This window comes from Talpa europaea, assembly GCF_964194135.1.
Source record: "Talpa europaea genome assembly, chromosome: 5".
Classification (NCBI taxonomy): domain Eukaryota; kingdom Metazoa; phylum Chordata; class Mammalia; order Eulipotyphla; family Talpidae; genus Talpa; species Talpa europaea.
Window position 1 is genome coordinate 121,863,063 of NC_140071.1, and position 23,741 is coordinate 121,886,803.

At 33.8% G+C, this 23,741-nt stretch overlaps 1 protein-coding gene across 2 annotated transcripts in view; it reads left to right on the top strand.

Moving 5' to 3' along the window:
- Positions 1–23,741, top strand: part of PDS5A (PDS5 cohesin associated factor A) — a gene marked incomplete at both ends in the record, with an annotated part of 114,374 nt that overhangs the window by 36,409 nt on the left and 54,224 nt on the right. For both annotated transcript variants that reach the window (XM_084232888.1, XM_084232889.1), the window contains 11 exons: positions 576–779; positions 1,851–1,937; positions 2,471–2,568; positions 4,418–4,544; positions 7,287–7,367; positions 9,247–9,387; positions 15,119–15,234; positions 18,154–18,248; positions 18,904–19,049; positions 21,375–21,526; positions 23,075–23,188. In XM_084232888.1, the coding sequence (XP_084089014.1) occupies positions 576–779; positions 1,851–1,937; positions 2,471–2,568; positions 4,418–4,544; positions 7,287–7,367; positions 9,247–9,387; positions 15,119–15,234; positions 18,154–18,248; positions 18,904–19,049; positions 21,375–21,526; positions 23,075–23,188 (1,361 nt within the window). The remainder of the gene's footprint in view (positions 1–575; positions 780–1,850; positions 1,938–2,470; positions 2,569–4,417; positions 4,545–7,286; positions 7,368–9,246; positions 9,388–15,118; positions 15,235–18,153; positions 18,249–18,903; positions 19,050–21,374; positions 21,527–23,074; positions 23,189–23,741) is intronic.

Consider the following 23,741-nt stretch of genomic DNA (forward strand, 5'->3'; position numbering starts at 1 on the left):
CACTGGGTACAGTCAGAAGTGTGGGAGGGCGAGCCAATTTACCAGAGTCAGAGAGGGGAACAGAACAGGCAGACTGATGAAACACACTGCTGAGGGGAGCAGCGGGTGTGGCAGGAGAGGTCTGCGCCGGGGATCGAACCGGTGCTGCAGAGGCAGCGGGCTCAACTGCTGCGCCACCAGGGGAGGCCCAAATTCATACCTCTTCAGATGTGTGTTACCACACCATACTTACTACCAAGGCTCCCATAGTCCTCCACTACAGACCATTGAACTGCCTCCTCTCTTTACTCCATAACTCAACCTTCTTCTGGTACCCTCAGTTTTGCACTCAGATTTCTAAGGTTTCTCTTGATTTGTTTTTGTTTTTTCCTTTGTTCTATTTCCCTATATTCCACACACATGGGAGAAATCATCCAGTGTTTGTCTTTCTCCTTCTGACTTATTTCACTTAGCATAATTCCCTCCAGTTCCTTCCATGTTGTCTCAAGTGATAAGATTTTTATGAAGATTAAATTATTCTCCACTGATTTTGGTATTAGGAGGTGATTAAAATTTTCTTTTATACATTTTTACAGATGGTAGTAAAAACTTTTATGGATATGGATCAGGATTCAGAAGATGAAAAACAGCAGTATCTCCCACTAGCCTTGCATCTTGCATCCGAATTTTTCCTCAGGAATCCCAATAAAGATGTGCGTCTCCTTGTAGCATGTTGTTTGGCCGACATCTTTCGAATCTATGCCCCAGAAGCTCCATATACTTCCCACGATAAGCTTAAGGTAAGTACAATTTTTACAAAATTTGTTTACATTATAATTTAACTTATCTTTTTTAGGAAAATAGATTTCATATTATTCATCTTAATAAGATCATAAGTTACAAAATAATTTTTCAATCAGTTAATATTCATTGAGTAGCCACAAAAATAATTGGCATCTTTATGAGGTGTTGAGTGTGTAAATCAAAACTAGTCCTTGTCTGCTCACATGTAATCTTCAGGACAACCTATCACAGCCCAGGTAACTGAACTTTGAAGAGATAAACAGTGGATTATTGACACTTTCAACAAAAATTTACTAAAATCTGCACATTCTAATAACTGTTTCTCCCCTACAAATTACTCTACATGCAAAACTATATGCTCATCTTGGTGGTTTTGCCTTTGTTTGAAATGTTGGTGAAATTCCTGTTTAGCATTGATCTCTTGAACTCACTTCATATTTTGAATAATTTTATTGTCACAAATTTTAATCCTTTGAACTACTTGCTTTTAATTAGTCCTAAAATCAGTGTGTCCCGCCTTGATACTATTTTGGATTGAAACTTCTTTAAAAAAATAAAACTTGCTGAGAAATTAAGCCATATCATTATGAAAAGTTAGTGGTTTTGCTCCATAAAACCTTGTAGTTATACATCAGATTTCAAACGAGGTACTTAAAATGACTGTTTACACATAGGAAATAGTAAGGACAGACTGATTCAGGTCCTTAACGTGCACATAATTGTTTGCCTTGATACACGATGAATACAATGAGTAAAGTGGAATGGAAGGGTAGAGTAGATGAAAAGGTACAGGATATAGAATCTGTGGTTCTCATAGTATGAAAAAGCGTAAAGATTTGTGGCAGTAATAATTTTTATTTTTTTTTTCTGAGTGATGTAATTTTATGTAATTTTTCTCTTTTCCAGCTTTTGGAATAATGAACTAGGCCAGTCCCAAGTCATTTGTCTAAAGGAGAAAATTTCTTTTATTGTAGTTTGTAATGGATTCATTCTATAAAGACTTTAGTGTGTTGTGAAAGAATAAGTATTTGTGTCTAAATTAATATATTTTATCATCTTTTTAACAGGACATATTTTTGTTTATTACCAGACAATTAAAAGGTTTGGAGGATACAAAGAGTCCGCAGTTTAATAGATACTTTTATTTATTAGAGGTAAAAAGAAATTTAATAAATATCACAATGTTTCATGTAGTAGAAAATTCTTTACAGTAATTTTATAATGTAAAATATCTTTGTTTTATGTAAAACCCACTTAATACATGTCTTTTGCATTTAATGAGGAAAATACAATCTTCTTATTGCTCCTCATGCCCTGATAAGATGAAGTAAAAAAATGTTACATTATTTGAAAAAAGTGTTATATTATTTGAAACTTAATTTTCATCTCAATTTCTTTCCTAATGCTGAAAGGGATTAAGTTGAATTAATTTTCACTGCTCTTTAAGCTTTGTATCTATATATGTCTACCAGCCTTTAACAATTTAGTATTTTTCAATTAGAGAAGACTAAGTAGATAACATCTTTTTAAAAATTGAAGTACATGACATAATTGTCATTTTATATGTTGGGCGTTTGTAGGCTTGACTATACATTTGAAATTTTAAAAATTAAATTTCATTCATGAATTTGCTTTTATGTAACTCATCTAAGTGTGTTGTGTAATTATTTTTATTTATCTATTTAAGAATTTAGCTTGGGTTAAATCATATAACATCTGCTTTGAATTGGAAGATTGCAATGAAATTTTTATTCAGCTTTTTAGAACTCTCTTCTCAGTGATCAAGTAAGTTATGTTTGAAGTATTCTTATTTGTCTCTTTTTGCTGTGTATATTGAAGTTTCATGTACTGTATACTAAGAACTTTTGGGACTCGAAGTATATTTCTTAGAAGACTTAACATGAAGAAGAAAATAAAAATTACTGTCTGAAACCTGTGTTTGCCATATACTACCATTTAAATTATGATATCAGTTGTATTTGTTGACTCTCACAAAGTAAGTGATAAGAGACCTCACATAATGAATTTGTGAATTATGACGTAGAAATTACAAGTTTCATAATACCACTAGTGAGTGTTGGGAGACAAAATAGTACACTGATTTTGATATCTTCTCATTTTAGAACTAGACAAAGCTCTTTCCCTTAGAAATCAGGAAGCCATTGCATGGAAGAGTGTGGTGGCTTGCCTAAGGACAAATTGCTGATCAAGAGTCTAAACTTTGATTTCACTGTAGTATTGTGTTTGTCTTATTTTATTGTAGAGTAACCAAGCATTGTTATCAGATGCATTCTGTAGCATTACATTATATACAAACATACAATATCTCACCTAAATTTTTAACTTATTTGTATCCACATTAAGTATGAAGAAATGAGTGAAACTTAATATAATTTAGTATAGATAATATATCCTATTCGTTTGACTATATCCTAAAGGAACAATATTTTAGAATGTGGCTCTACTATGCTTTAAGTATTCAGTAGCTAAATGACTATTGGTTAATGTCTTTTGCATATTGACCGCACATTCTAGAAAGTTCTCTACATTTTTTTATCAGACAAATTTATGCCTATGGTTTATTTTTATTGTTATTTGGAAGTGACATTGTGTTATAGCTTTAATTTAGGTATCTTTATAAAAATTGTAGTTGTATACATAGTAATGTGATAATTTTTCCACCAAGTTTTTAGAGTTTCATCTTTGCTTTTTTCCACTCAGTGCCAAACAAGTCTGTTATACATGATTTCAAGTTAAATTTTTTAAAGCATAGGTGAGAGATAAATGTTCTTAAGATTATTCAATCTTGATTTAACTTCCCTGTATCTGTAGTGCCATAAACTAATTTAGATCTAGTCCCTTGATTTGTCCTTTCATATACTGATAAATGTGAAAATGGACAGGTCAAATCTTAAGTAAAGTAGCAATCAGAAGGAGAGATGTCTAGATGACATGATAGATTATAAAAGTTTTGTAGCCATTCCTTTTTAGATAAGTTTATATCAGCATTAGACATTTATTGAGGAGGCCTACAGGTAAAGTATCACTGAAATTGATTATTGGCTATACCATGTTGATCTTTTTGTTTGTTTGAAATTTGTGTTAGAGATAGCAGGATGACATTTTCAGAACCTTCTGGTAATATGTATAGCAGAAATTACCTTTGTTGGCTTAGGCTTTTCTGTGTGTTTATAGTATTATTTCAGGGAATCTATTAAGATTGAAAGGGATCAGAAAGATAACTGTCTACCTTCATTATATTGTACCTTTTTTTCCCGTTATATAAAATTTTGTCACCTTTTAAAAATCTGGGGACATATAAGCAAAGATGACCTTTTTTAGAATTTCACAGTTTTTGTTTGATTGAATTAAACATACTCCTTGAATGCTAATTATATAGGTACTTAATTCATTCTAAAGATTTTATGTTTGTAAAATACTTCACAAAAAATGACTTACAACTATATTTGTAACAACCAAAATTTCTTTGCCATTATTGGCATGGTTCCCTCAAGTGAAAATCCTTTTACATCTGAGATAGTTGGTTTAAAAACTAAGAGGTTTAATTTTCTTTATGTAGACCTAAATTCTTTTACCTTCCATATTTAAAATTTTTAATTGTTTTTTTTTTTAGCAATAGCCACAATAAGAAGGTACAAATGCACATGCTAGACTTGATGAGTTCTATCATCATGGAAGGTGATGGAGTTACTCAAGAATTATTGGACTCCATTCTTATTAACCTCATTCCTGCACATAAGGTTTGTATAGTATGAAGACATTGAAGGTTAATTAATGTTATAGCTTGAAGATTCGTTGTAGAACACATGAAAATGTAACTGTTTTTGTGATCATAATCACACTATTGTCTCCAGCCCCAAATAAAGTAACACATATTAGTCTTGTAGTTATTCTTGTTTTTTGAAGCTATGTTGATTTGAATATTGTAGATTTTTATTCAGTTAAGTGCTGCCTATCTTCTAGAAAACTGAAAATATTTCAAATGTATCATTCAGAGCTAGTCTGGGAATTATAAGAGGGTTGTAGTACTGTCAGTTTTGGTTTTTGTTTGTTTGTTTGTTTGTTTTGTTTTTTTAAGAAAGTGTTAACCTTTTTTGTACCTGATTTCTTAGAACCATATCCTACATTTCTTAGGAATAGAAAAAGATATGGGCAGAAACTGTATGGTTAATATTAAGGAGGAATGGATGAGAGCTGTATATTTGCCCCCATTTCTTTTTTCTGTTTTCTCTGCTAAGTCCTCCTAAGAAACAAGAGGACTTAATTTCCTAAAAGTACCACCACTGGGATGCTTCCCCTCTGCTCTTTTCCTCTGTGTTTCAGTGACCTGTTATCATACATTAGTTGCACATTGTGTCTGTTATACTTACAATAAGATATAATTAGTTAAAAATTCTGCTCCTGGCTAAATATTTGCATTTTATTTCAAATGAATGTAACTGGTCAGATTTTTTAGACTATCACAAAGGGGGAGTACATGTCAGGCAAAATCAGAGAGGAAAAACTTAGGGAGGAATAGTGTATTTGGTGTCTATATTCTAGTTAGAGTGTATTTTTATAAATAGGAAATATACCCTTTTAGGAAATAGGTCGCCTTAATTTTGAGCGGATCTTAACCCTTTGCAAATGAAATAAAAGCCTAATGCAAGGAAGCTGTTATCCATGGACCAAATCTGACCCACTGTCTATTTATGTAAATAAAATTTTATTTGAATACAGTCATGCTCATTTGTTTTCATTTCATCTAGGGCTACTTTCATGCTACAACAGTGTGTAGTGGCTGCAATGACTGTATACCTCACAAATACTGTACTATAATAGAACATTTAACATATGATTTGTTGCACAACAAGTGTGCTGACCACTAACCCTAGAATGCATTGTTTCCTAGCATCTTTTTGGAAAAGGTGTAAGATGGTGGTGGATGTTAATAGGTACTCTTCAAAATAAGAATTCCATTTTCAGTAAGTTTTAAAAAGTCAAATATTTTTGTGCAGTCATTCTCAGACCTTTTAATTTGTTATGGTAATGGGGAATGTTGAGGAGGGAACCATGATATTTTGGATTTGAAAAATTTCACTGTGATATACTTGGGAAATTTTCATTCAGGTCTACTCTTTGAGCATGTATTTATTAAACACTGAAATTCTAAGCATGGTGGGTTAGAGAGGGCCATATGTGTGTGTTTAGGATACCTGGGTATAATTGCCAGTTCCAGTTCAGTTAACAATCTGAAAGGCTTAAGCCATTTTGAGGTTAGTAAAACTAAACTTAATAGAAGATTGGGCTTTGGACTAAGTAATGGATTTTAGGGTTTTTTTTTTAAGATTTGTTTATTTCTGCATACAAGAGCTGGGGTACAGGCCACAGGTGGGGGGGTGGGGTGAGAGGACTCACCAGAGACAGAGTCGGGAAAGGAACAGGCAGATTGACCAAAGTACACTGCTGAGGGGAGCAGTGGGTGAGTCAGGAGAGGTCTGCTGCACCATGTGGGTTGCTTCCTGGCTGGTCAGGGGATCGAACTCATGCTGCAGAGGCTGCAGACAGCTTCATTGGTTGCGTCTTAACACCTTGTGCCACCAGGGAGGCCCCTGGATTTCAGTTTTTGATTCATAGTTGTGCCTTTTGCAACTTCTGCATTTGAGACCACTTGATTAGAAGATACTGAGTTAAACCTTCAATGATATTCAGTTTTTTTGGTTTTTTTGCTTCATATTTTGTAGATTTGAAAAAAAAAAACAGTATTCTCTTTTTTTCTGTAGTTTCATGTGGATTTTTATTTTTTCCAAATGTTTAAAACTATAAACAATAGCATAGCAAATTTCCAGGTGCCCAAATTTAACAAATCTAATATTTTCTCTTTGGGTGTTTTTGTTGTTTCTCCTTTTTTTAAAAAAAAAAATGTAAAGTGAATAAAATGTTACCTATTAAAAGTTCCTTTCAAGCCCACTAGTTAATTCCTTCTCTCCTCCCTCTTGTATGGCCTTTAGGCTACCCTGAGTGCTTTCACTTTCATAGACATATATACATGAACAAACTGTAATCTTGTTATTATTTGGTCTGTCTTAAGACTCCTACAACTTGCTTTTGTCATTTAACATTACATTTCTGATAATTAACCATGTTCACCTACATCTACAACTTTTTCATTGATTATGCTACCTATGGAAGCCTAATGGTTTTTCCTTTCCTTGTTTTTTTTAATTGAAGCATCATTGGTTTACGATGCTGTATATGATTTATAGGTATAGTATCGTACCATTCAGGCATATGTTACCACAACCACACCCACCACCAAGGCACCCATAATCCTCCACCATAGTCCATGTATCCCTTCCACATTTTGCTCTCCCCCCTCCCCTTATCTCTCCCCTCTTCAACTCTACAGTCAGATTTCCAGGGTTTATTATAGTAGTCTAATGCTGCAGTCTCCTAAATTCTCTAATTCATTTGTAACTTTGCATATTTTTATTGTTTTTCAGAATTTAAATAAGCAGTCCTTTGACCTTGCAAAAGTCCTGTTGAAAAGGACAGTCCAGACTATTGAAGCATGCATTGCGAATGTAGGTATTTCTGCCTATATTTGTTTCATAGTTTTGCAGTTTCTGCTCCATTGTACTAATTTATTAGGACATTTCGTATATAGCTTTATTTACCCTATAAACAGTTTTGTCTATTGAGAGGAAATGTGTAAAAGAAATGAAAGGTCCAAATGTGACCAAATACAACATAACTGGATAAGTTTATTGACGTTATTTTTAAATGACACAAGATTAGGATAATTATTTTAAGAAAGTGTATCTACAACTCCCACTCCATCTTCTGCTTTCATTTTATATTTATCTTTTTATCTCCTGGATATAACGGTTTCTCACTTTCTCGTCTTTTTGTTTAGATTTCTATGTCTGTCTATGTATTTTCCTCCTCTTGTGTCTAGGTCATTCTTTTGAAATCTGATTTCTCCCTCTTGAATAATTGTTATATGGTAATAAAAATAATTTTTTACTTTATCCAATAGAGGTTTTGTTATTTTACTAGAAAACCAGCATAGTAATTTGGAACAAAATATTCTATTTCACATTTGTTCACACTATTTTCTACTTTTTCCACATAATTTATATAAATATAGTTTTGAGTTGTCATATTTATTTACGTATATAAATATTTGGACTTTTTTTAGCAAAAAATCAGAATGCCTTAAAGTATTCCTTTGAATTGACAAGTACCCATAATTTACCTAATCATTTTCCTGTTGCCTTGCATTTAGATTTTTTTCAGTGTTTTCCTTCAGTAATGATATTTGTGAATGGAACATTTATATATTAATTGATTTTTTTTTCCCAACAAAAAGTCCAAGTGAAAGTATGTTCATTTAAATGATATGAATTATTATTTAATTAATACTTAATTAAACATGGGTACAAATATATTATTTCAAATAGTATGAAAGTATACAGTGAAAGTCTCTCTTCAATCCCTGGTACCCTAATCTCAATTATCAATTACCCATTACTAGTCAATTTTCATGTATCCTCCCAGAAGTAGTAGTAGTGATAGCCTATATTTGTATGTATTTGTGTGTGTTTTAATTTTATATAGACTTTTTCCTTCATCTTTTCAAGGTTTGCACATTAAATATTAACATTTTCTGACTTTTAATATGTATTGCTTTTCAAAAGATGTATCATTTTATGATACTACCAGCAATACATGCTTATATTAGTTGCATATAGCTGCCTCTTTAGCAGCTACAGCATTCTTAAATTTACTTACTCTGTGTGTATGTTTGTGAAGAGTGGCTATCTTTTAATTTATGCTCTTGATATTTATATTGTCTTTGTTTCTTCACTGTAGTCTCTTAAATTTTAAATCATTAACTTTGTATCACCAACCTTTTCATCATTTTGTTCTCTGAGTCAAAATGTACCTTCCTCTGGATTTTCTTCTCCTCCCCCTCCCCCAGGTGTGTGTGTGTATGTGTACACACACACACAATTAAATTCAATACCTACATTTTAATACTCTTTATTAGTAAGCTGAATTAGACTTAAATAAAAATTGAAAAGATTGAGACTTAAAAATTGTCTGCTATGGGAAATTATCTAATTCTCTAATGAATTGCATAAACTATCCAAATTGTTTAGTTTTAATAAAAGGTAGGATTCCTAGTAAAGTCATCCTAATATGAAAGAAAACTAACAAATGAATTCTTTTTTGCTTTTCTCCCTATAGCATTCATGATTTGATAGTATTTAGAAGATTTTTCCTTTTCTTTTGGCAACTGTACTATCATATATTTATAATTCAAAAATGTATTGTTTCATCCTGTTCAGTGGTATATATAATGCGATTGTGTAGTTCTTTTCTAAACATGTTTATTGAAAACTTGTACAAGTTTTTAGACGAAATGGATTTTTATTTTTGTTTTAATATCTCTTGTAGTTTTTCAATCAAGTTCTGGTGCTGGGAAGATCGTCAGTAAGTGATTTGTCAGAACATGTATTTGATCTGATTCAGGAACTTTTTGCTATAGATCCTCATTTATTATTATCTGTCATGCCACAGCTTGAATTCAAACTGAAGGTAAGACTGGCTAATTTTATTTTATTTATTTTTTTTAAAGATTTATTTATTTATGCATACAAGAACCGGGGTACAGGCCAGAGATGTGGAGGGTGAGAGGATTCAAGTAATATGAAAGATGCAACAGAGACAGTGGGGAAAAGAACAGGCAATTGACTGAAATACACTGCTGAGGGGAGCAGCGGGCAAGTCAGGAGAGGTCTGCTGTGCCATGTGAGTAGCTCCCTGGCTGGGGATCGAACACATGCTCCAGTGGCTGCGGATAGCTTCATAGGTTGCATCTTAACCCCTTGTGCCACCAGGGAGGCCCAAGGACTGGCTAATTTTAAAACCTTTGAAACTTTAAAAGAAGAATAGGGCCTCCCCGGTGGCGCAGCAGTTGAGCGCTGGGTTGTGAAGATGCCCGCGGCCTCTGAGGCGCCGGTTCGATCCCCGGCTGCTCCCCGGCCACCGGCGGAGGGTCCCACGTGGCGCGCAGACCTCTCCTGCCGCCCGCTGCTCCCCTCAGCAGTGTACTTCGGTCCTTCTGCCTGCTCTGCTCCCCGCTCTGGCTCTGGTGAGTTCTCTCGCCCTCCCGCGCTTCTGACTGTACCCAGTGCATGTATAAACAAAACAAACAAACAAATAAATAGATAAAACATGCCTCTATAAAAAATAAAAAATAAAAAAAAAAAAAAAATAAAAAAAATAAATTTAAAAGAAGAATATATTATCACATAGTTTTTAACTATAAAAGAATGAAATGTGAATTCAATTTATCTTATGTTTAGTTAGGTATATATACATTTTCAAATGATTTGAACAAAACATGATTTCTCTTCTGGGTAATAAGAGAATTTACATTGCAAAATTAAAGCTTATCTAGTACAATAACTAATAAATAACAGACATAAATAATAGATAGGAAAAGTAGTATTTAGAAGCTTATAATACATGTTACTAAGTGGCAGTTATTGTATACGTATGTTTTAGAACGTCAAAAGATTTCAAACTGAGTGCTCAAAGAGTCATGGTTACAATTTTATGGCCCTTTCATAGTACAGATCAGGAACAAAAATTGTATGGTGTGACACGGGGAGTGTATTTTTAAATGACCAACCAAGCAAAGTTTTAATAACTCCTCAAAAAAAAATATGAAAAACTTGACATTTAATCCCCTATCCTGGAGGAACTACAGAAGAATATCTTGAAAGGTTTTATCAAGCTATTGTATAATTAGGACTAATCATACATTTAACAAATTTTTTTAAAGATTTATTTATTCATATAAGAGCTGGGGGACAGGCCAGCAGTACAAGGGGTGAGAGGATTCATCAGAGACAGAGTGGGGAACACAACAGGCAGATTGACCGAAGAACACTGCTAAGGGGAGCAGCGGGCGAGTCAGGAGAGGTCTGCCTCACCATGTGGGTTTCTCCCTGGCTGGTCGGGGATCGAACCCGTGCTGCAGAGGTTGAGGACAGCTTCATAGTTTGCATCTTAACCCTTTGCGCCATCAGGGAGGCCCCACATTTGAATTTTTTAGATGAAAAACTTACAACTTTGTCCAAGTTACACACTTAAAATAAATTTGGGATTAGAACTCCAGTTTTAGACTCTTAAATGTGTGTAAGTAATTAAGAATTGTTGTAAGCATTGGCTATTTATGGTATAATGGAAATTGTACCAGGCTTCTAAGAAACTCCTATGGAAAATGTTACAAAGAGAACAGATTTAGTTTGTTTTTTACTATTGTGTGTTTGTTTTAAAAACAGTCTGAAGATGTTTCTATACTAAATTGTTTCTGGATATAAGGCATTAAAATATTTTCTTCTGATCTATTCAAAGAGTTTGAATGTGAAAAATCAAGCCTCTTTGATCCTTAAAAAAAATAGTGCCGCGATAGTGGAAGGAATAAGGTACTAGACTTTTAGATTTCCATGTATAGCCTTAATGTGAACTGCAGGTAGCTGTAGTGGTTGTTCATACCCCATTCTTCTCCATGCTCATTTTTTTTTAAAGATTTATTTATTTATGCATACTAGAGCTGGGATACAGGTCAGAGGTGTGGTGGGTGAGAGGATTCACCAGAGACAGAGCAGGGAACAGAACAGGCAGACTGACTGAAATAAATTGCTGAGGGGAGCAGCAGGCAAGTCAGGAGAGGTCTGCTGCTCCATGTGGGCTGCTTCCTGGCCCGCCGGGGATCCAACTCATGCTGCAGAGGTTGTGGACAGCTTCGTAGGTTGTGTCTTAACCCCCTGCACCACCAGGGAGGCCCCCTCCATGCTCAGTTATTTATGTCCTTTTATCTAAAGCAGAGGTTGCTAACTAGCTCAATCTAACCATATAATAGGTTTTATTTGATGGATTTTATTATGTTGTCTCATATAAAGAATTTTCTTATTTTATTTGCTGAGCATTAATGAATGAATAGATTTAAAAATCAGATTTTGGTTAAAAGTCCAGATATATGTCTCTTTTCAAAACTATCAGATGATTTAACAACGTTGAGTTCTTATTTATATGAGACAAGAAAATAGCTACAGCTGAGTAGTAGTATCTCCTTAACTCCTGCAAGCTTTTCTTTTTTTTTTTAAGATTTATTTATTTATACAAGCACTGGGTACAGTCAGAAGTGCGGGAGGGTGAGAGAATTCACCAGAGCCAGAGCAGGGAGCAGAGCAGGCAGAAGGGCAGAAGTACACTGCTGAGGGGAGCAGCGGGCGGCAGGAGAGGTCTGTGCGCCATGTGGGACCCTCCTCTAGTGGCCGGGAGCAGCCGGGAATCAAACCAGCGCTGCAGAGGCTGCGGGCAGCTTCACAACCCAGCGCTCAACCGCTGCGCCACTAGGGAGGCCCGCAAGCTTTTCTGTTTACCACAATCCCCAATTACTCTTTTTTCTTATACCTTTTCTTCTTCATGGATACAATTTGATTTCATGGATTTACCTTAAAGGTACATGAATAAGAACTTTTACTGGATTCCTTAATTCCTTTTTTAACAAATTAGCTCTATAGTTAATGATATTTTTTTTCTTTTTTTTTTTTTTTTATAGAGGCATGTTTATTTATTTATCTGTTTGTTTGTTTTGTCTATACATGCACTGGGTACAGTCAGAAGCGCGGGAGGGCGAGAGAATTCACCAGAGCGGGGAGCAGAGCAGGCAGAAGGACCGAAGCACACTGCTGAGGGGAGCAGTGGGCGGCAGGAGAGGTCTGCGCACCATGTGGGACCCTCCTCCGGTGGCCGGGGCGCAGCCGGGAATCGAACCGGCGCAGCAGAGGCCGCAGGCAGCCTCGCAACCCAGCACTCAACCGCTGCGCCACCGGGGAGGCCCTAGTTAATGATATTTTTTCTATGTTGTCTCTACTAGTACAATTATATATAATACAGGTTCTTGTTTGTTTTTTTCTTTCTAAGGCTGTTGATTTTTAAGTCTTTCTTCATTTTTACATAATTCATGCCTGTAAAAAAATTTATACTGAATAATACTGTGCCTAAATAACCATGGTAATGGAATATTTTGTTTATTGTCATACAACAGATGCCATCACCTATGTTTTTCTGTTGCAACCCTAACCTGTACCAGTTTTTTTCATTTCTCATGACAAATTGAGGTCCTAAGAGTCAGAGCAATGTCGGTACTGTTGAGATATAACTACTATACTCTTTTACTCCTTTTTGAATCACCCGTATGTACTAAGCAGTTAGCCCAGGATGCTTTTATGGCTGTGGTGACTTTCTATACTTATATCACTGAAGCATATAGCTTCAGATTTTCGTTGTTAAAGAGTCCTAGGTTAAAGTCCTCTAAAAGCAATGTTTGAGAAAATGTTTCAAGGTAATTTTTTGGTTTTATAGTATACAAGCCTGTTACACGCAACTGTATGTAGTATTCATGATATATGACCATGATGTTCTAGTTTAGTTTAAGGAATCTTTGGAGTTGTGCTGCTTAGCAGTCTTGACTTATTGTAAAGAAATCAGCTCTATTTTACATTTAAGACTTTTTCCATGCGGGGGCAGGGTGCGGGTGGGCGGAGAAAGGGGAAGAACACCATTTACGTATATTCCCCAAATGTGAAAATACTATTAAGCAGTCATATTCGCCTTTTTTTAGTTGGAGGAAACATTTTCGCAGAATTGTTCTGAGTTAACTACTTTGCAATTAGAAACAATAGTTTGTTACTTTTTCTGATTGAGATTGAAGAGAGATATAAAAAGTAAGTGGCTATTTGAAATTCCTTTAGAAAGTCACTGGCATATTGTTAGAGTTTCTAATTTTTAATCCACTCTTTTAATTATTAAAATATGCAAATATACATATGTATATAGGTATATTTAAACAATAGATTATAATCTTTATCTTAATGAGATAATTTTCACTTTGCCATAGAATAACAATATAGCTACATATAAGAGACTCCAAATGATTTTTGCACCACATTAAAGTTGCCATCACTATAATCTTATTCCATCCTCATTCGCAGAATATATTTTAAAATTTAAAAAAGGCAGGGGACAAGTTTTCACTTGGCAGTTTTATTTCAGTAGTTAAATATATAGATATGAATGTCACCTCATTTAAAATAATTACTAAGCTGCTAAAGTAGTCACTTGCAAGCAAATAAAATTTCCACTTATTCTGGTGTTTGACATTTAAGGGATAGATTGATTTTTCCTTAAAAAATAAATCATGTTGGTCAGTAAATTGGACTGAAAGGTGGCATTAATCTGCATTGTTGTTACATTGATTGAGAAAAATTTTGTCAAAGAAAATCATTTTTGTAATTATAAGTGTTAAAGCTTGATGCAGTTTTCATTTTATATCTTTCACAAGTGTGCCTGTTTTGTCACAAAACTCCTGTTCTTTTGAGTTTAGACAGTCATAAGAAAAAGATTATATACCATTGTCTTTATTTTTCTTTTCTGACTTACTGTCTTTTCCCATGAGTATTTGTTTATTCAATTTCTGGTATAGCTTTAGGCATATATTATTTTTAACATTTTAAAAAGTTAGCAATTGCTTTAAGTTATTATTTTCCTAGTGAATTTTTACGAAAGTTTCACATACCATATGGTTTCAGATTAACTTAATTTTCAATATTAAGATGTTTCATCACTAGTAAAATTAAAACAGAATTTTCATAGCATATATTGATTCCATAAGAAAATGAGGTCCTTGCCAAAAAGCAATTTTAAACTACATTGTGCTTTTTTTCTAATCTTCAATTCACCTGACTTTTTAGAGTCCCTTAATAAGATTCTTGCTCTTCTATTAAGTGACATTTCTTGAATCATGACATGTTTTAGCATCATATTCTTCAACCAGGAATCCTTAACTAAAACTTCACATATCAGAATCTTCATTTTGATCTAATAAAGAAAGCTTATTTGGACAGGAATTGTTGACATCTTTGTCCTTCACTGATTTTTTCTAGGACTCATAAAATGTTACAATCGAATGATTATGTTTATCTTACATGGTCTGTAACTAATAGATAGATTGCAAGCAAGCAATGAAGTAGCAATAAATTAGCAGTTGCAAGAGTGTGAAATAAGAGTAAAGAACCAGATGATGTAACAGGGAATAAAACCAATTTCTACATAGTAAATGAGAACATATGATATCTTAAAGTTTCATCATAAGTAGAAATATGAAATTATAGCTTTTCAGTAATGTTTCATGTTACCATTTTTGTAATCTGATGAATAAGCCTCAGGCTTCATTTTTTCCCTTTTCCCTCAGAGCAATGATGGAGAAGAGCGATTAGCTGTTGTTCGACTTTTAGCTAAATTGTTTGGTTCTAAAGATTCCGATTTAGCAACACAGAATCGTCCTCTTTGGCAATGTTTTCTTGGACGGTAAGAGAACATACAACTCTATGGATTCTAATTTTTAATTTTTAGAAGCAAGGCAGTATGGTCCATTTGATAAAAACAACATATATCAAAACTTTAATTGATATATGTTTGTTTCTCTACATTCTGTATTGCTGTCTTTCTTAGCAAATTTATTGTAGGAAAATTTTTTGTGAAGAAAACGTATCAATGTAAATTTTTGTATCTTTAGTGCTTAAAATAATGTATTAGAATTAATAGATAAGCAACATTTGAGAATGTTGACCATCTTATGATTTAAATAAATGATGTGACTGCAGGATATATTGGTCCAATTCATGGCTGATTAGTCCAACTATTTATTCATTTAATACTGCATATCTTTAAGTTTGTAGCTTATCTAAATGCATGCTATGTTATTTTAATTAATTTGGTATTGTGTGATTTTGAAATTTAAACATTGCTGTTATATACTTTTTAGTGTTTCTTCACAAGAACATAGAGTTATGTTCTGTTTAACTTGATGGTAAAGTTGAAAAATCTGTGAAATTTATTCACTACCCTCTTGCATTCTATTTACATGTTTCTTTTCTTCACATATTAATTAAAAAGTTTTTTAGATTGTTTTATTCTTTATTGAGAACATTCTTTAATTTTGTTGTACAGCACTATATATGACTTGGGGGTATAGGGTCACACCTTTTCAGATGTATGTCACCAAATACCACACCCATTATCAAAACACACATAATCCTCCACCATAGTCCACTGGGCCACCTCCTGCCTTTGTTCTTCAACCCCTACCTTCCCTTTCTGTTACCCTCAATTCTCTAATCAGATTCCTAGAGTTTGTTTTGGTTTAGTTTTGTCTGTTCCTTTGCTTTGTTTCTTTATATTCCACATGTGAGTAATATCATCTGGTATTTGTCTTTCTTCTCTGACTTAGCGTAGTCCCTTCCAGTATTCCATCCACATTGTGCCATCACAAGTGGCAGGATTTCATCTTTTTTTATAATTGAATAGTATCCATTCTCTATATAGACTACATCTTTATCCAGTCATCCATCATTGAGCATTTAGGTTGTTTCTTTAACTTGGCTATTGTAAATAATGTTGCAATGAGTAAAGGAGTGCATAGATCCCTTCAAATTTGTGGTTTTGCATTCTTCAAATAGATTACTAGGAGTGGAATTGCTGGATCATATGGTAGATCTATTTTTGATATTTTGAGAAACCTCCATACTGTTTTCCATAGGGACTGGACCAGTCTACATTCCCACAAATAGTGTATGAGGATTCCTTTTTCTCAACACCCTGGTCAACTTGTTTCTGGTCTTTTTGATATGGATCAATCTCACGGTGTGAGGTGGTATCTCATTGTGGTTTTGATTTACATTTTTTCATGTGCCTGTTGGCCATCTGTATGTCTTCTTTGGAAAAGTATCTGTTTAGCTCTCCTGCCCATTTTCTGATTGGGTTGTTTTTGTTGAGCTGTATGAGTTCTTTGTAGACCTAAGATATTAGCCCCTTGAAAAGTTGATTTTTACTGTCAGTTTTCTGTAGCACATTTAAGATTCATCAGTGTTTATTTCATCTGATTGTGAAGGTGGGCTCAGAAATCTTTTTAAGGTAAATTCACTGTAATAATCCTTGTAAGGATCGTAGGCTAAATATGATATTAAAATATAACAAACAAACAAATCTGAGAAATCAGACACTAACATGATAATATCTTAAGTTACTTGCCCAAAACAGGCCATTTTGAACGTCTCAGTGGGAATAATGCTGACTACTGAATGTGTAAAAATTTAGAATAGAGGGAACAAAGCAACTATAATTGTCAGTATATTCTGAGCCTCATTCTGACCTTGTGCTTGACATCAGTATTTATATTTATAACAAAAATGTAGGAGCTCATTTTTCACCTGGGTTACTTATAAAAACCAAATTAACCATAAGAGACTTCTTTCATTCATAATTTTATATTAACTAATACTTATATGTCTCTTATTCATAGAAATGAAATATTGTCAGTTATTTTACTTATTTTTTTCCTTAATCATTTAGCATTAACTATTTTGATATTTTGTCATTTGCTTGATCATAAATAGTAACATTTCTATTCTTTTAGAAAATTATAAGTCCTTAATACACGAGTCATAAAAATATGATTATCACTGAATAAGGAAGTAGGAGGCCATGGACATAAAGACATTTACATAATAACTTCAGTTTAATTAGCTATTTTATGAGGCCACATCAAAAATAAAAATAATTTCTATTTAAAGTCATTTTTATTTAATATGGTTTTTGAATTGCCCAAAAATAAACTTTTAAGAGTTGCTCAGCTTATTTTATGATATGCAGTTTTGCATCTACATGTGGTGTTCTATATTTATTGAATTCTTACCATATATTATAGAGAGCTTTAAAAGGGCATTTAAATACAAGTTGTACCAGTCATACGAAACTGTTGTGGGATAGTATGACACGTGCATTTTATACATTCTTCATTGAACTTCTGGATTTATATATAAATCTCATATTCTTATAATTTGTGTCTACCCTACATCCCTCTAGTATGACTCAAACTCTTTCAGTAGATTTAGTGCATTTTGAATGTTTCTGTTTTATAGTATAATTTAATGCTCTTAAATTCTTGGCTCTACAAAATAAGTAGTTTGGGTTGGGGTATATGTTGGGGTTTTTTGCTTGTTTTAGTATAGTAAACAAATACTGTTTAAAAGAATATTTTTCTGAAAGTCTTAATCTTTTCCCCTTATAGTCTTCCCTTAGTATATATTAACATTTAGGACATATTAATTATCATAATAACCAGTACATTTTCTAATCAGTAATTTGTTTATATAATGTTAGATATGCCTTATTTGAGAAAAATTATTTTGCCTGACGTTTAATATTTAGCCATCTTTTTCTATATAGATTTAATGACATTCATGTTCCTGTGAGATTAGAAAGTGTGAAATTTGCCAGTCACTGTTTAATGAATCATCCAGATCTAGCAAAGGATCTCACAGGTAAGCTACCTGTTTTATTACAGATATTAGAGTAATCACACACATATTTCAGATGTGACTTTTTGCCTTTATATTCAGTTTCTGACTAGGTTTTAACTGGCTCTATTTCAGGTCTATATCCATCATACTAATGATTTCATACTTAATGATTTCAAGTTCATACAATAAAATTACATTTGAAATCTTGCTGTAATCTTATGGAATTTCTTGGAAATCATTTCCTGAGATCGTAGGCTCTTGGATTTGGGCACAGATCATTATACTTATGTGATAATTAAATATTGTAACATCTAACAGGAAAGTGATTATTTTGTAGACATACGCTTATCAACTAATTTGCTATAAGCATTTTTACTATTTTTCTTTTGAATCTGTTCATTTGTATTGTAACTTAAGTTCTAAACAATATAATAGATACTGTATTGATTTGACTTCTGCAGAATAGTTGATGTAAAATACATTAAGATGTGACTTCAGCTATATGTTGGTGTAGTTAATGTTTCTGCCTAAAAAATAAAATGATTTTAATTCATTCAACATTTCACAAACATTGTTTCATTGGACAGAAGCTTAAAGCTTAAAGCTTTGTCATATGAGCATGATAAATTAATGATATACCTAATATTTAGCTTAAGTTTTTTCCCCCTTATTGTAGAGTATTTGAAGGTTAGATCACATGATCCAGAAGAAGCTATTCGCCATGATGTCATTGTTACCATAATAACAGCTGCCAAAAGAGACCTTGCCTTAGTAAATGATCAGCTACTTGGCTTTGTAAGGGAAAGAACACTGGATAAACGGGTAAAATCTGTGGAATTTTATTCTTTTTAACTTACCATGTTTAAATTGCTTGCTAAATACAGTAGAAATTAATTCCTGTTTAAAGCTTTTCTGTGTGAAACTCATATTAATACAATACCAAATAAAGAGCTACAGATTTGTATCTTTCTTGTGTATTTTTTAATTATCTTTACTTAATGAATACTTTGGTTTTTATAGATTTTCATTTCTCAGGCATGGGTTTGTCTTCTAGCTTACCTTTATAAAAAGAACAGCTAAATGAAAAAGTTGTATTTTATCTTTTCACTTACATAATGAGTTTCAAACAGAATAGTAATTGATGGCCTGTATTTAAGATCATAAGCGTTCTAAAAATGACTATTGTCTTATATAACTTACTGAATCTGTCATTCATTGAACTAAAAGAATATCTTATTTCCTGTGGAAGTAATGCCCAAACTAACGACAGGTTTCCTGATAGTTATGTTTACTCTTTTTGTGTGGTTTCTCCATGTGGGTTGATAAGGAAAAGTAGTACTAAGGACAATGATGGCAGTTCCTAACAAAGTGTCAACTGTATGTAAGAAGTAGACATAAAGACAGGATGATTAGACAGGCTATCTTACTAACAAAGGCTGTCTTGCAGCGTGCTATGAAAACTTGCTGTCTTCCCCAAACCAGTGTAGTTTAGTGATATATCTTGGATATGAAATAAAGCAAGAAGGGGGGCCTCCCTGGTGGCACAGCGGTTAAAGTCTCAACACTATCAAGCTATTGCCAGCCACTGTGGCAGCAGACCTCTCCTGTCTCGCACACTGCTCCCCTTGGCAGTATATTTCAATAGATCCGCCTTTTCTGCTCCCTACTCGGTCTCTGGTGAATCTTCTCACCCCCTGCGCCTCTGGCCTTTACCCTAGTTCTTGTATGCATAAATAAATAAAAACAAATCTTTTTAGAAAGGAAATATAGCAAAAGGTATTATGTTAAAGTTCTCTTTACTAGTCATAGAGACAGAAATGTAAAGTGGACAGTGTAGAACTTGTTCAACTGTGTTGGTATTTCTAACTTTGAAGAGATCCCATCCCATCTTAGTTTTAGTATAAAAGAAATGACTTCAATTTAATAAAATTACTTTAAATAAAACTACTCTTCCTAATGGTCAGTGGGTAAATCTTCCCCTCCACACATCTGATTTTAAGGTTTTGCCATTTGTGTTATTTCTTTCTTTTAGAATCATTTCACTCCTAACTTTAATTAATGGCTCCTTGCAGTTTAAGAAAGAGTTGAATTAATGGATCTTTCCAACACTGCATGACATGGTCATAATAATACCTACTAGACCTTGTAGGACTTGAATATTGATGTGATAAATTAGATGACATTGGGGACAATTCAGTGGAAATTTGTTTTTTCTCTAAAATAATGGGAATAGGCCTTACTCTTCAACTTCACTGCTTGCAGTCTCCGGTCTCCTGTAAAAAATGTCAAAAGGTATCTATCATCTATTTTATAGGAACAGAATTTCATAATATCCAGTAAGTAGTGGAAATGAGAAAATTATACCAAAAAATAAGGAAATATTAACTTAAATAAGTCAAAGATCGTATCCTCTGATTTGCTATTGGTTATTGTTTTTATTTTGTCTTACTGTCATTGTGGTCCTAACTCTTGTTGTTCTTTAAGTCCCATTTTATGTCTTCACTCCTCCTACTACCTTGATTTCCTCCTAGTAAATCATCCCAACCTCTACAAGTCCGAGTCTTCCACTAACTAGTATGGGGCTAGGTAAAATCATTTGCTCTTTTATTCAACAAAGTAAGGAAGAATTCACTCAACATGACCATTAAGATGCTTTCCAACATTGTAATTCAAGTATCTTGGTACTAAATTTGGTTTTTCTTATTCTAAATTAACACCAAAAAGGATATAACTAGGTTAAAACGTTGCGATGACTGGGTTTTTGTTTGCAGAGTGAGTTATATACTTTATCTTTTACCTTTTAATCACTTCTAAAACTTGGCCAAAATTTGTTTTAGACAGAATTGAATGAAATATATGATTTACTGTTGCTTGTATTGGGGGGAAATTTAAAAAATGGTAATCATTTAGCAGTATTTTCATTGGATAATTTCAGAAGTGTCTAATTTCTAATTTTAGTATATGTGCTGCCGAAGCAAACACAGAAGTGTCTAATTTCTAAATAGGAACATAATCAAATTTCTTGGTGAAGCAATTTACCTTTTATGAAAATAAGTATTATGCCCAGGTACAGTGAAGACCTGGACGTTTTTGCAGATTAATATACTAAGGTTTGGTATCTGATCCAATAAATTTTATAATTTCTAGTGGCGAGTAAGAAAAGAAGCAATGATGGGTCTGGCTCAGCTGTATAAGAAGTACTGTCTTCATGGTGAAGCAGGAAAGGAAGCTGCAGAAAAAGTCAGCTGGATAAAGGACAAACTTTTGCATATTTATTATCAGAATAGCATCGATGACAAGTGAGTATTATGTTGGTATATATTATTTACATCTATTTATTTTTTAAATAATTTATTTTGAGTCTATAGATCACTTTCTGTATACTTATATATATTCTGTTTAAGTAAGACTTGCCAAGGTTATAAAATAGTATGAGAGTAGAGAAATAAACATGGGCTTTGGAATCAACAGGGAACATGTTCATTCTTCCCCTTATAAGATACTTGCTTTTGCTTAACTGACTTCTTTGCTCCTCAGCTTTATATAAAAAGGAGTAAAAATAAAGTCTTCCTGGGCCTCCCCTGGTGGTGCAGTGGTTGAGCGCTGGGCTGCGAGGCTGCCCGCAGGCTCTGCAGCGCCGGTTCGCTCCCCGGCTGCCAGCGAGGGTCCCACAAAAAAATAAAATAAAATAAAATAAAAAATAAAGTCTCCCTTATAGGATTGTCATGTGGATTGAATAAAGTGTAAAATTTTGTAGCCTAATTCCTGGCAGTAAAGCACTATTCAATAATTGCTAGCTGTTATTTTTACCTTTTTTGTAACACTGTGTAGGTATTACTATGTTGTTTTTCATTTTCTGAATGTTACTTATAATTCTGTATAAAATTGTAATGATTTTAGGGTTTGTAAAATACAATGTTTTATTAAATTAGACATACTGCTTTGTCATCACTGAATGTGTATTTGATCAGTGATGAGCCCTTGTATTTTCCTAGTGATAATGAATAATAAATACAAGTTTAGCCAGAAAGATACTATAATACCTGTTAGGAATTTAGATTGTGGGGGGGCCTCCCTTGTGGCGCACGGGGTTAAGTGTCAGCACTATGAAACTATCCGCAGCGACTGTAGCACAAGTCTGATCCCAGCCAGGGAGCTGACCCACATGGCACAGCAGACCTCTCCTGTCTCTCCCGCTGCTCCCTTCAGCAGTGTGTCAGTCAATCCACTGTTCTGTTCCCGACCGTCTCTGGTGAATCCTCTCATCCCCTGCACCTCTGACCTGTACCCCAATTCTTGTATGCATAAATAAATAAATCTATCTTTTAAAAAAGGAATTTAGATTACAGAAAGAAAATGAAAGAGCAGATATGCCCAGGTAAGTTAATTTTTGAGGAAGCAGTGTGAGGAGAGATCCTCAGATTACACTAAAATAAAATGTGAGAAAGAAGCTGAACTCATAGGAAATTAATAATTTTTGGACAATTAACTATTCTTGAGGTCATATCTTTAGATACAAAGTAATTTGTTATAGCTTGGAACTGATGATGGATAGATGAAAGGTGACTACCATCATCCTATGTTTAAGAATAACATAAACCTGTTTAAAATAATGTTTCATACTGACGAAGTAAGATCACAAAAACCAGCTGTAGTTCTAAATTTAAAAAGAACTGTTTCCAAGAAATGGAACTGATTATATACTCATCTTTTCTATTGTATTTACACACATAGGTGTCACCATTGGGATCATATCTTTGTATAAGTTGAGTAAAATATAAAATGACTGTTGCTTCTAAAAAGTAGAATACTTGTGTTATTTGAGGTTTTTTTTTGTTTGTTCATAGACTGTTGGTAGAGAAAATCTTTGCTCAGTATCTTGTCCCACACAACCTGGAAACAGAAGAAAGAATGAAATGCTTATATTACTTGTATGCTAGTTTGGATCCAAATGCTGTCAAGTAAGCTACTTCATAAAATTTATCTTGCCTAATTAATTTTGTTGATGGGAACAGTGCTTTTTCTAATTGAATCAAGAACCTCATTCACTATAGAGTAAATATTTTATGTTCAAGGCTTGCAAAATACAGTGTTTTATTGAGCTAAACTTACTATTTTGTCATCACTGAGTAGATGTTTCATTGATCAATGATGAGCACTTCTATTTTCGTATTCAATAGGTATAGGCATACTTGGCACAACTGAGTTAGTAATAAAGTTTCAAGAGTTGAAAGAAATCCCGTGTCAAAATTATGTTTTATCCACTTGATGACAGGACTCATATTTATACTGTTTGGAGCTTTACCACACCAAGTCTAAGAACTAAGTACTGGGGGCCTGCCCGGTGGCACAGCGGTTGAGTGCTGGGTTGTGAGGCTGCCCGCAGCCTCCAGTGCTGGTTCGATCCCCAGCTGCTCCCCGGCCACAGGAGGAGGGTCCCACATGGCGTGCAGACCTCTCCTGCCGCCCGCTGCTCCCCTCAGCAGTGTACTTCGGTCCTTCTGCCTGCTCTGC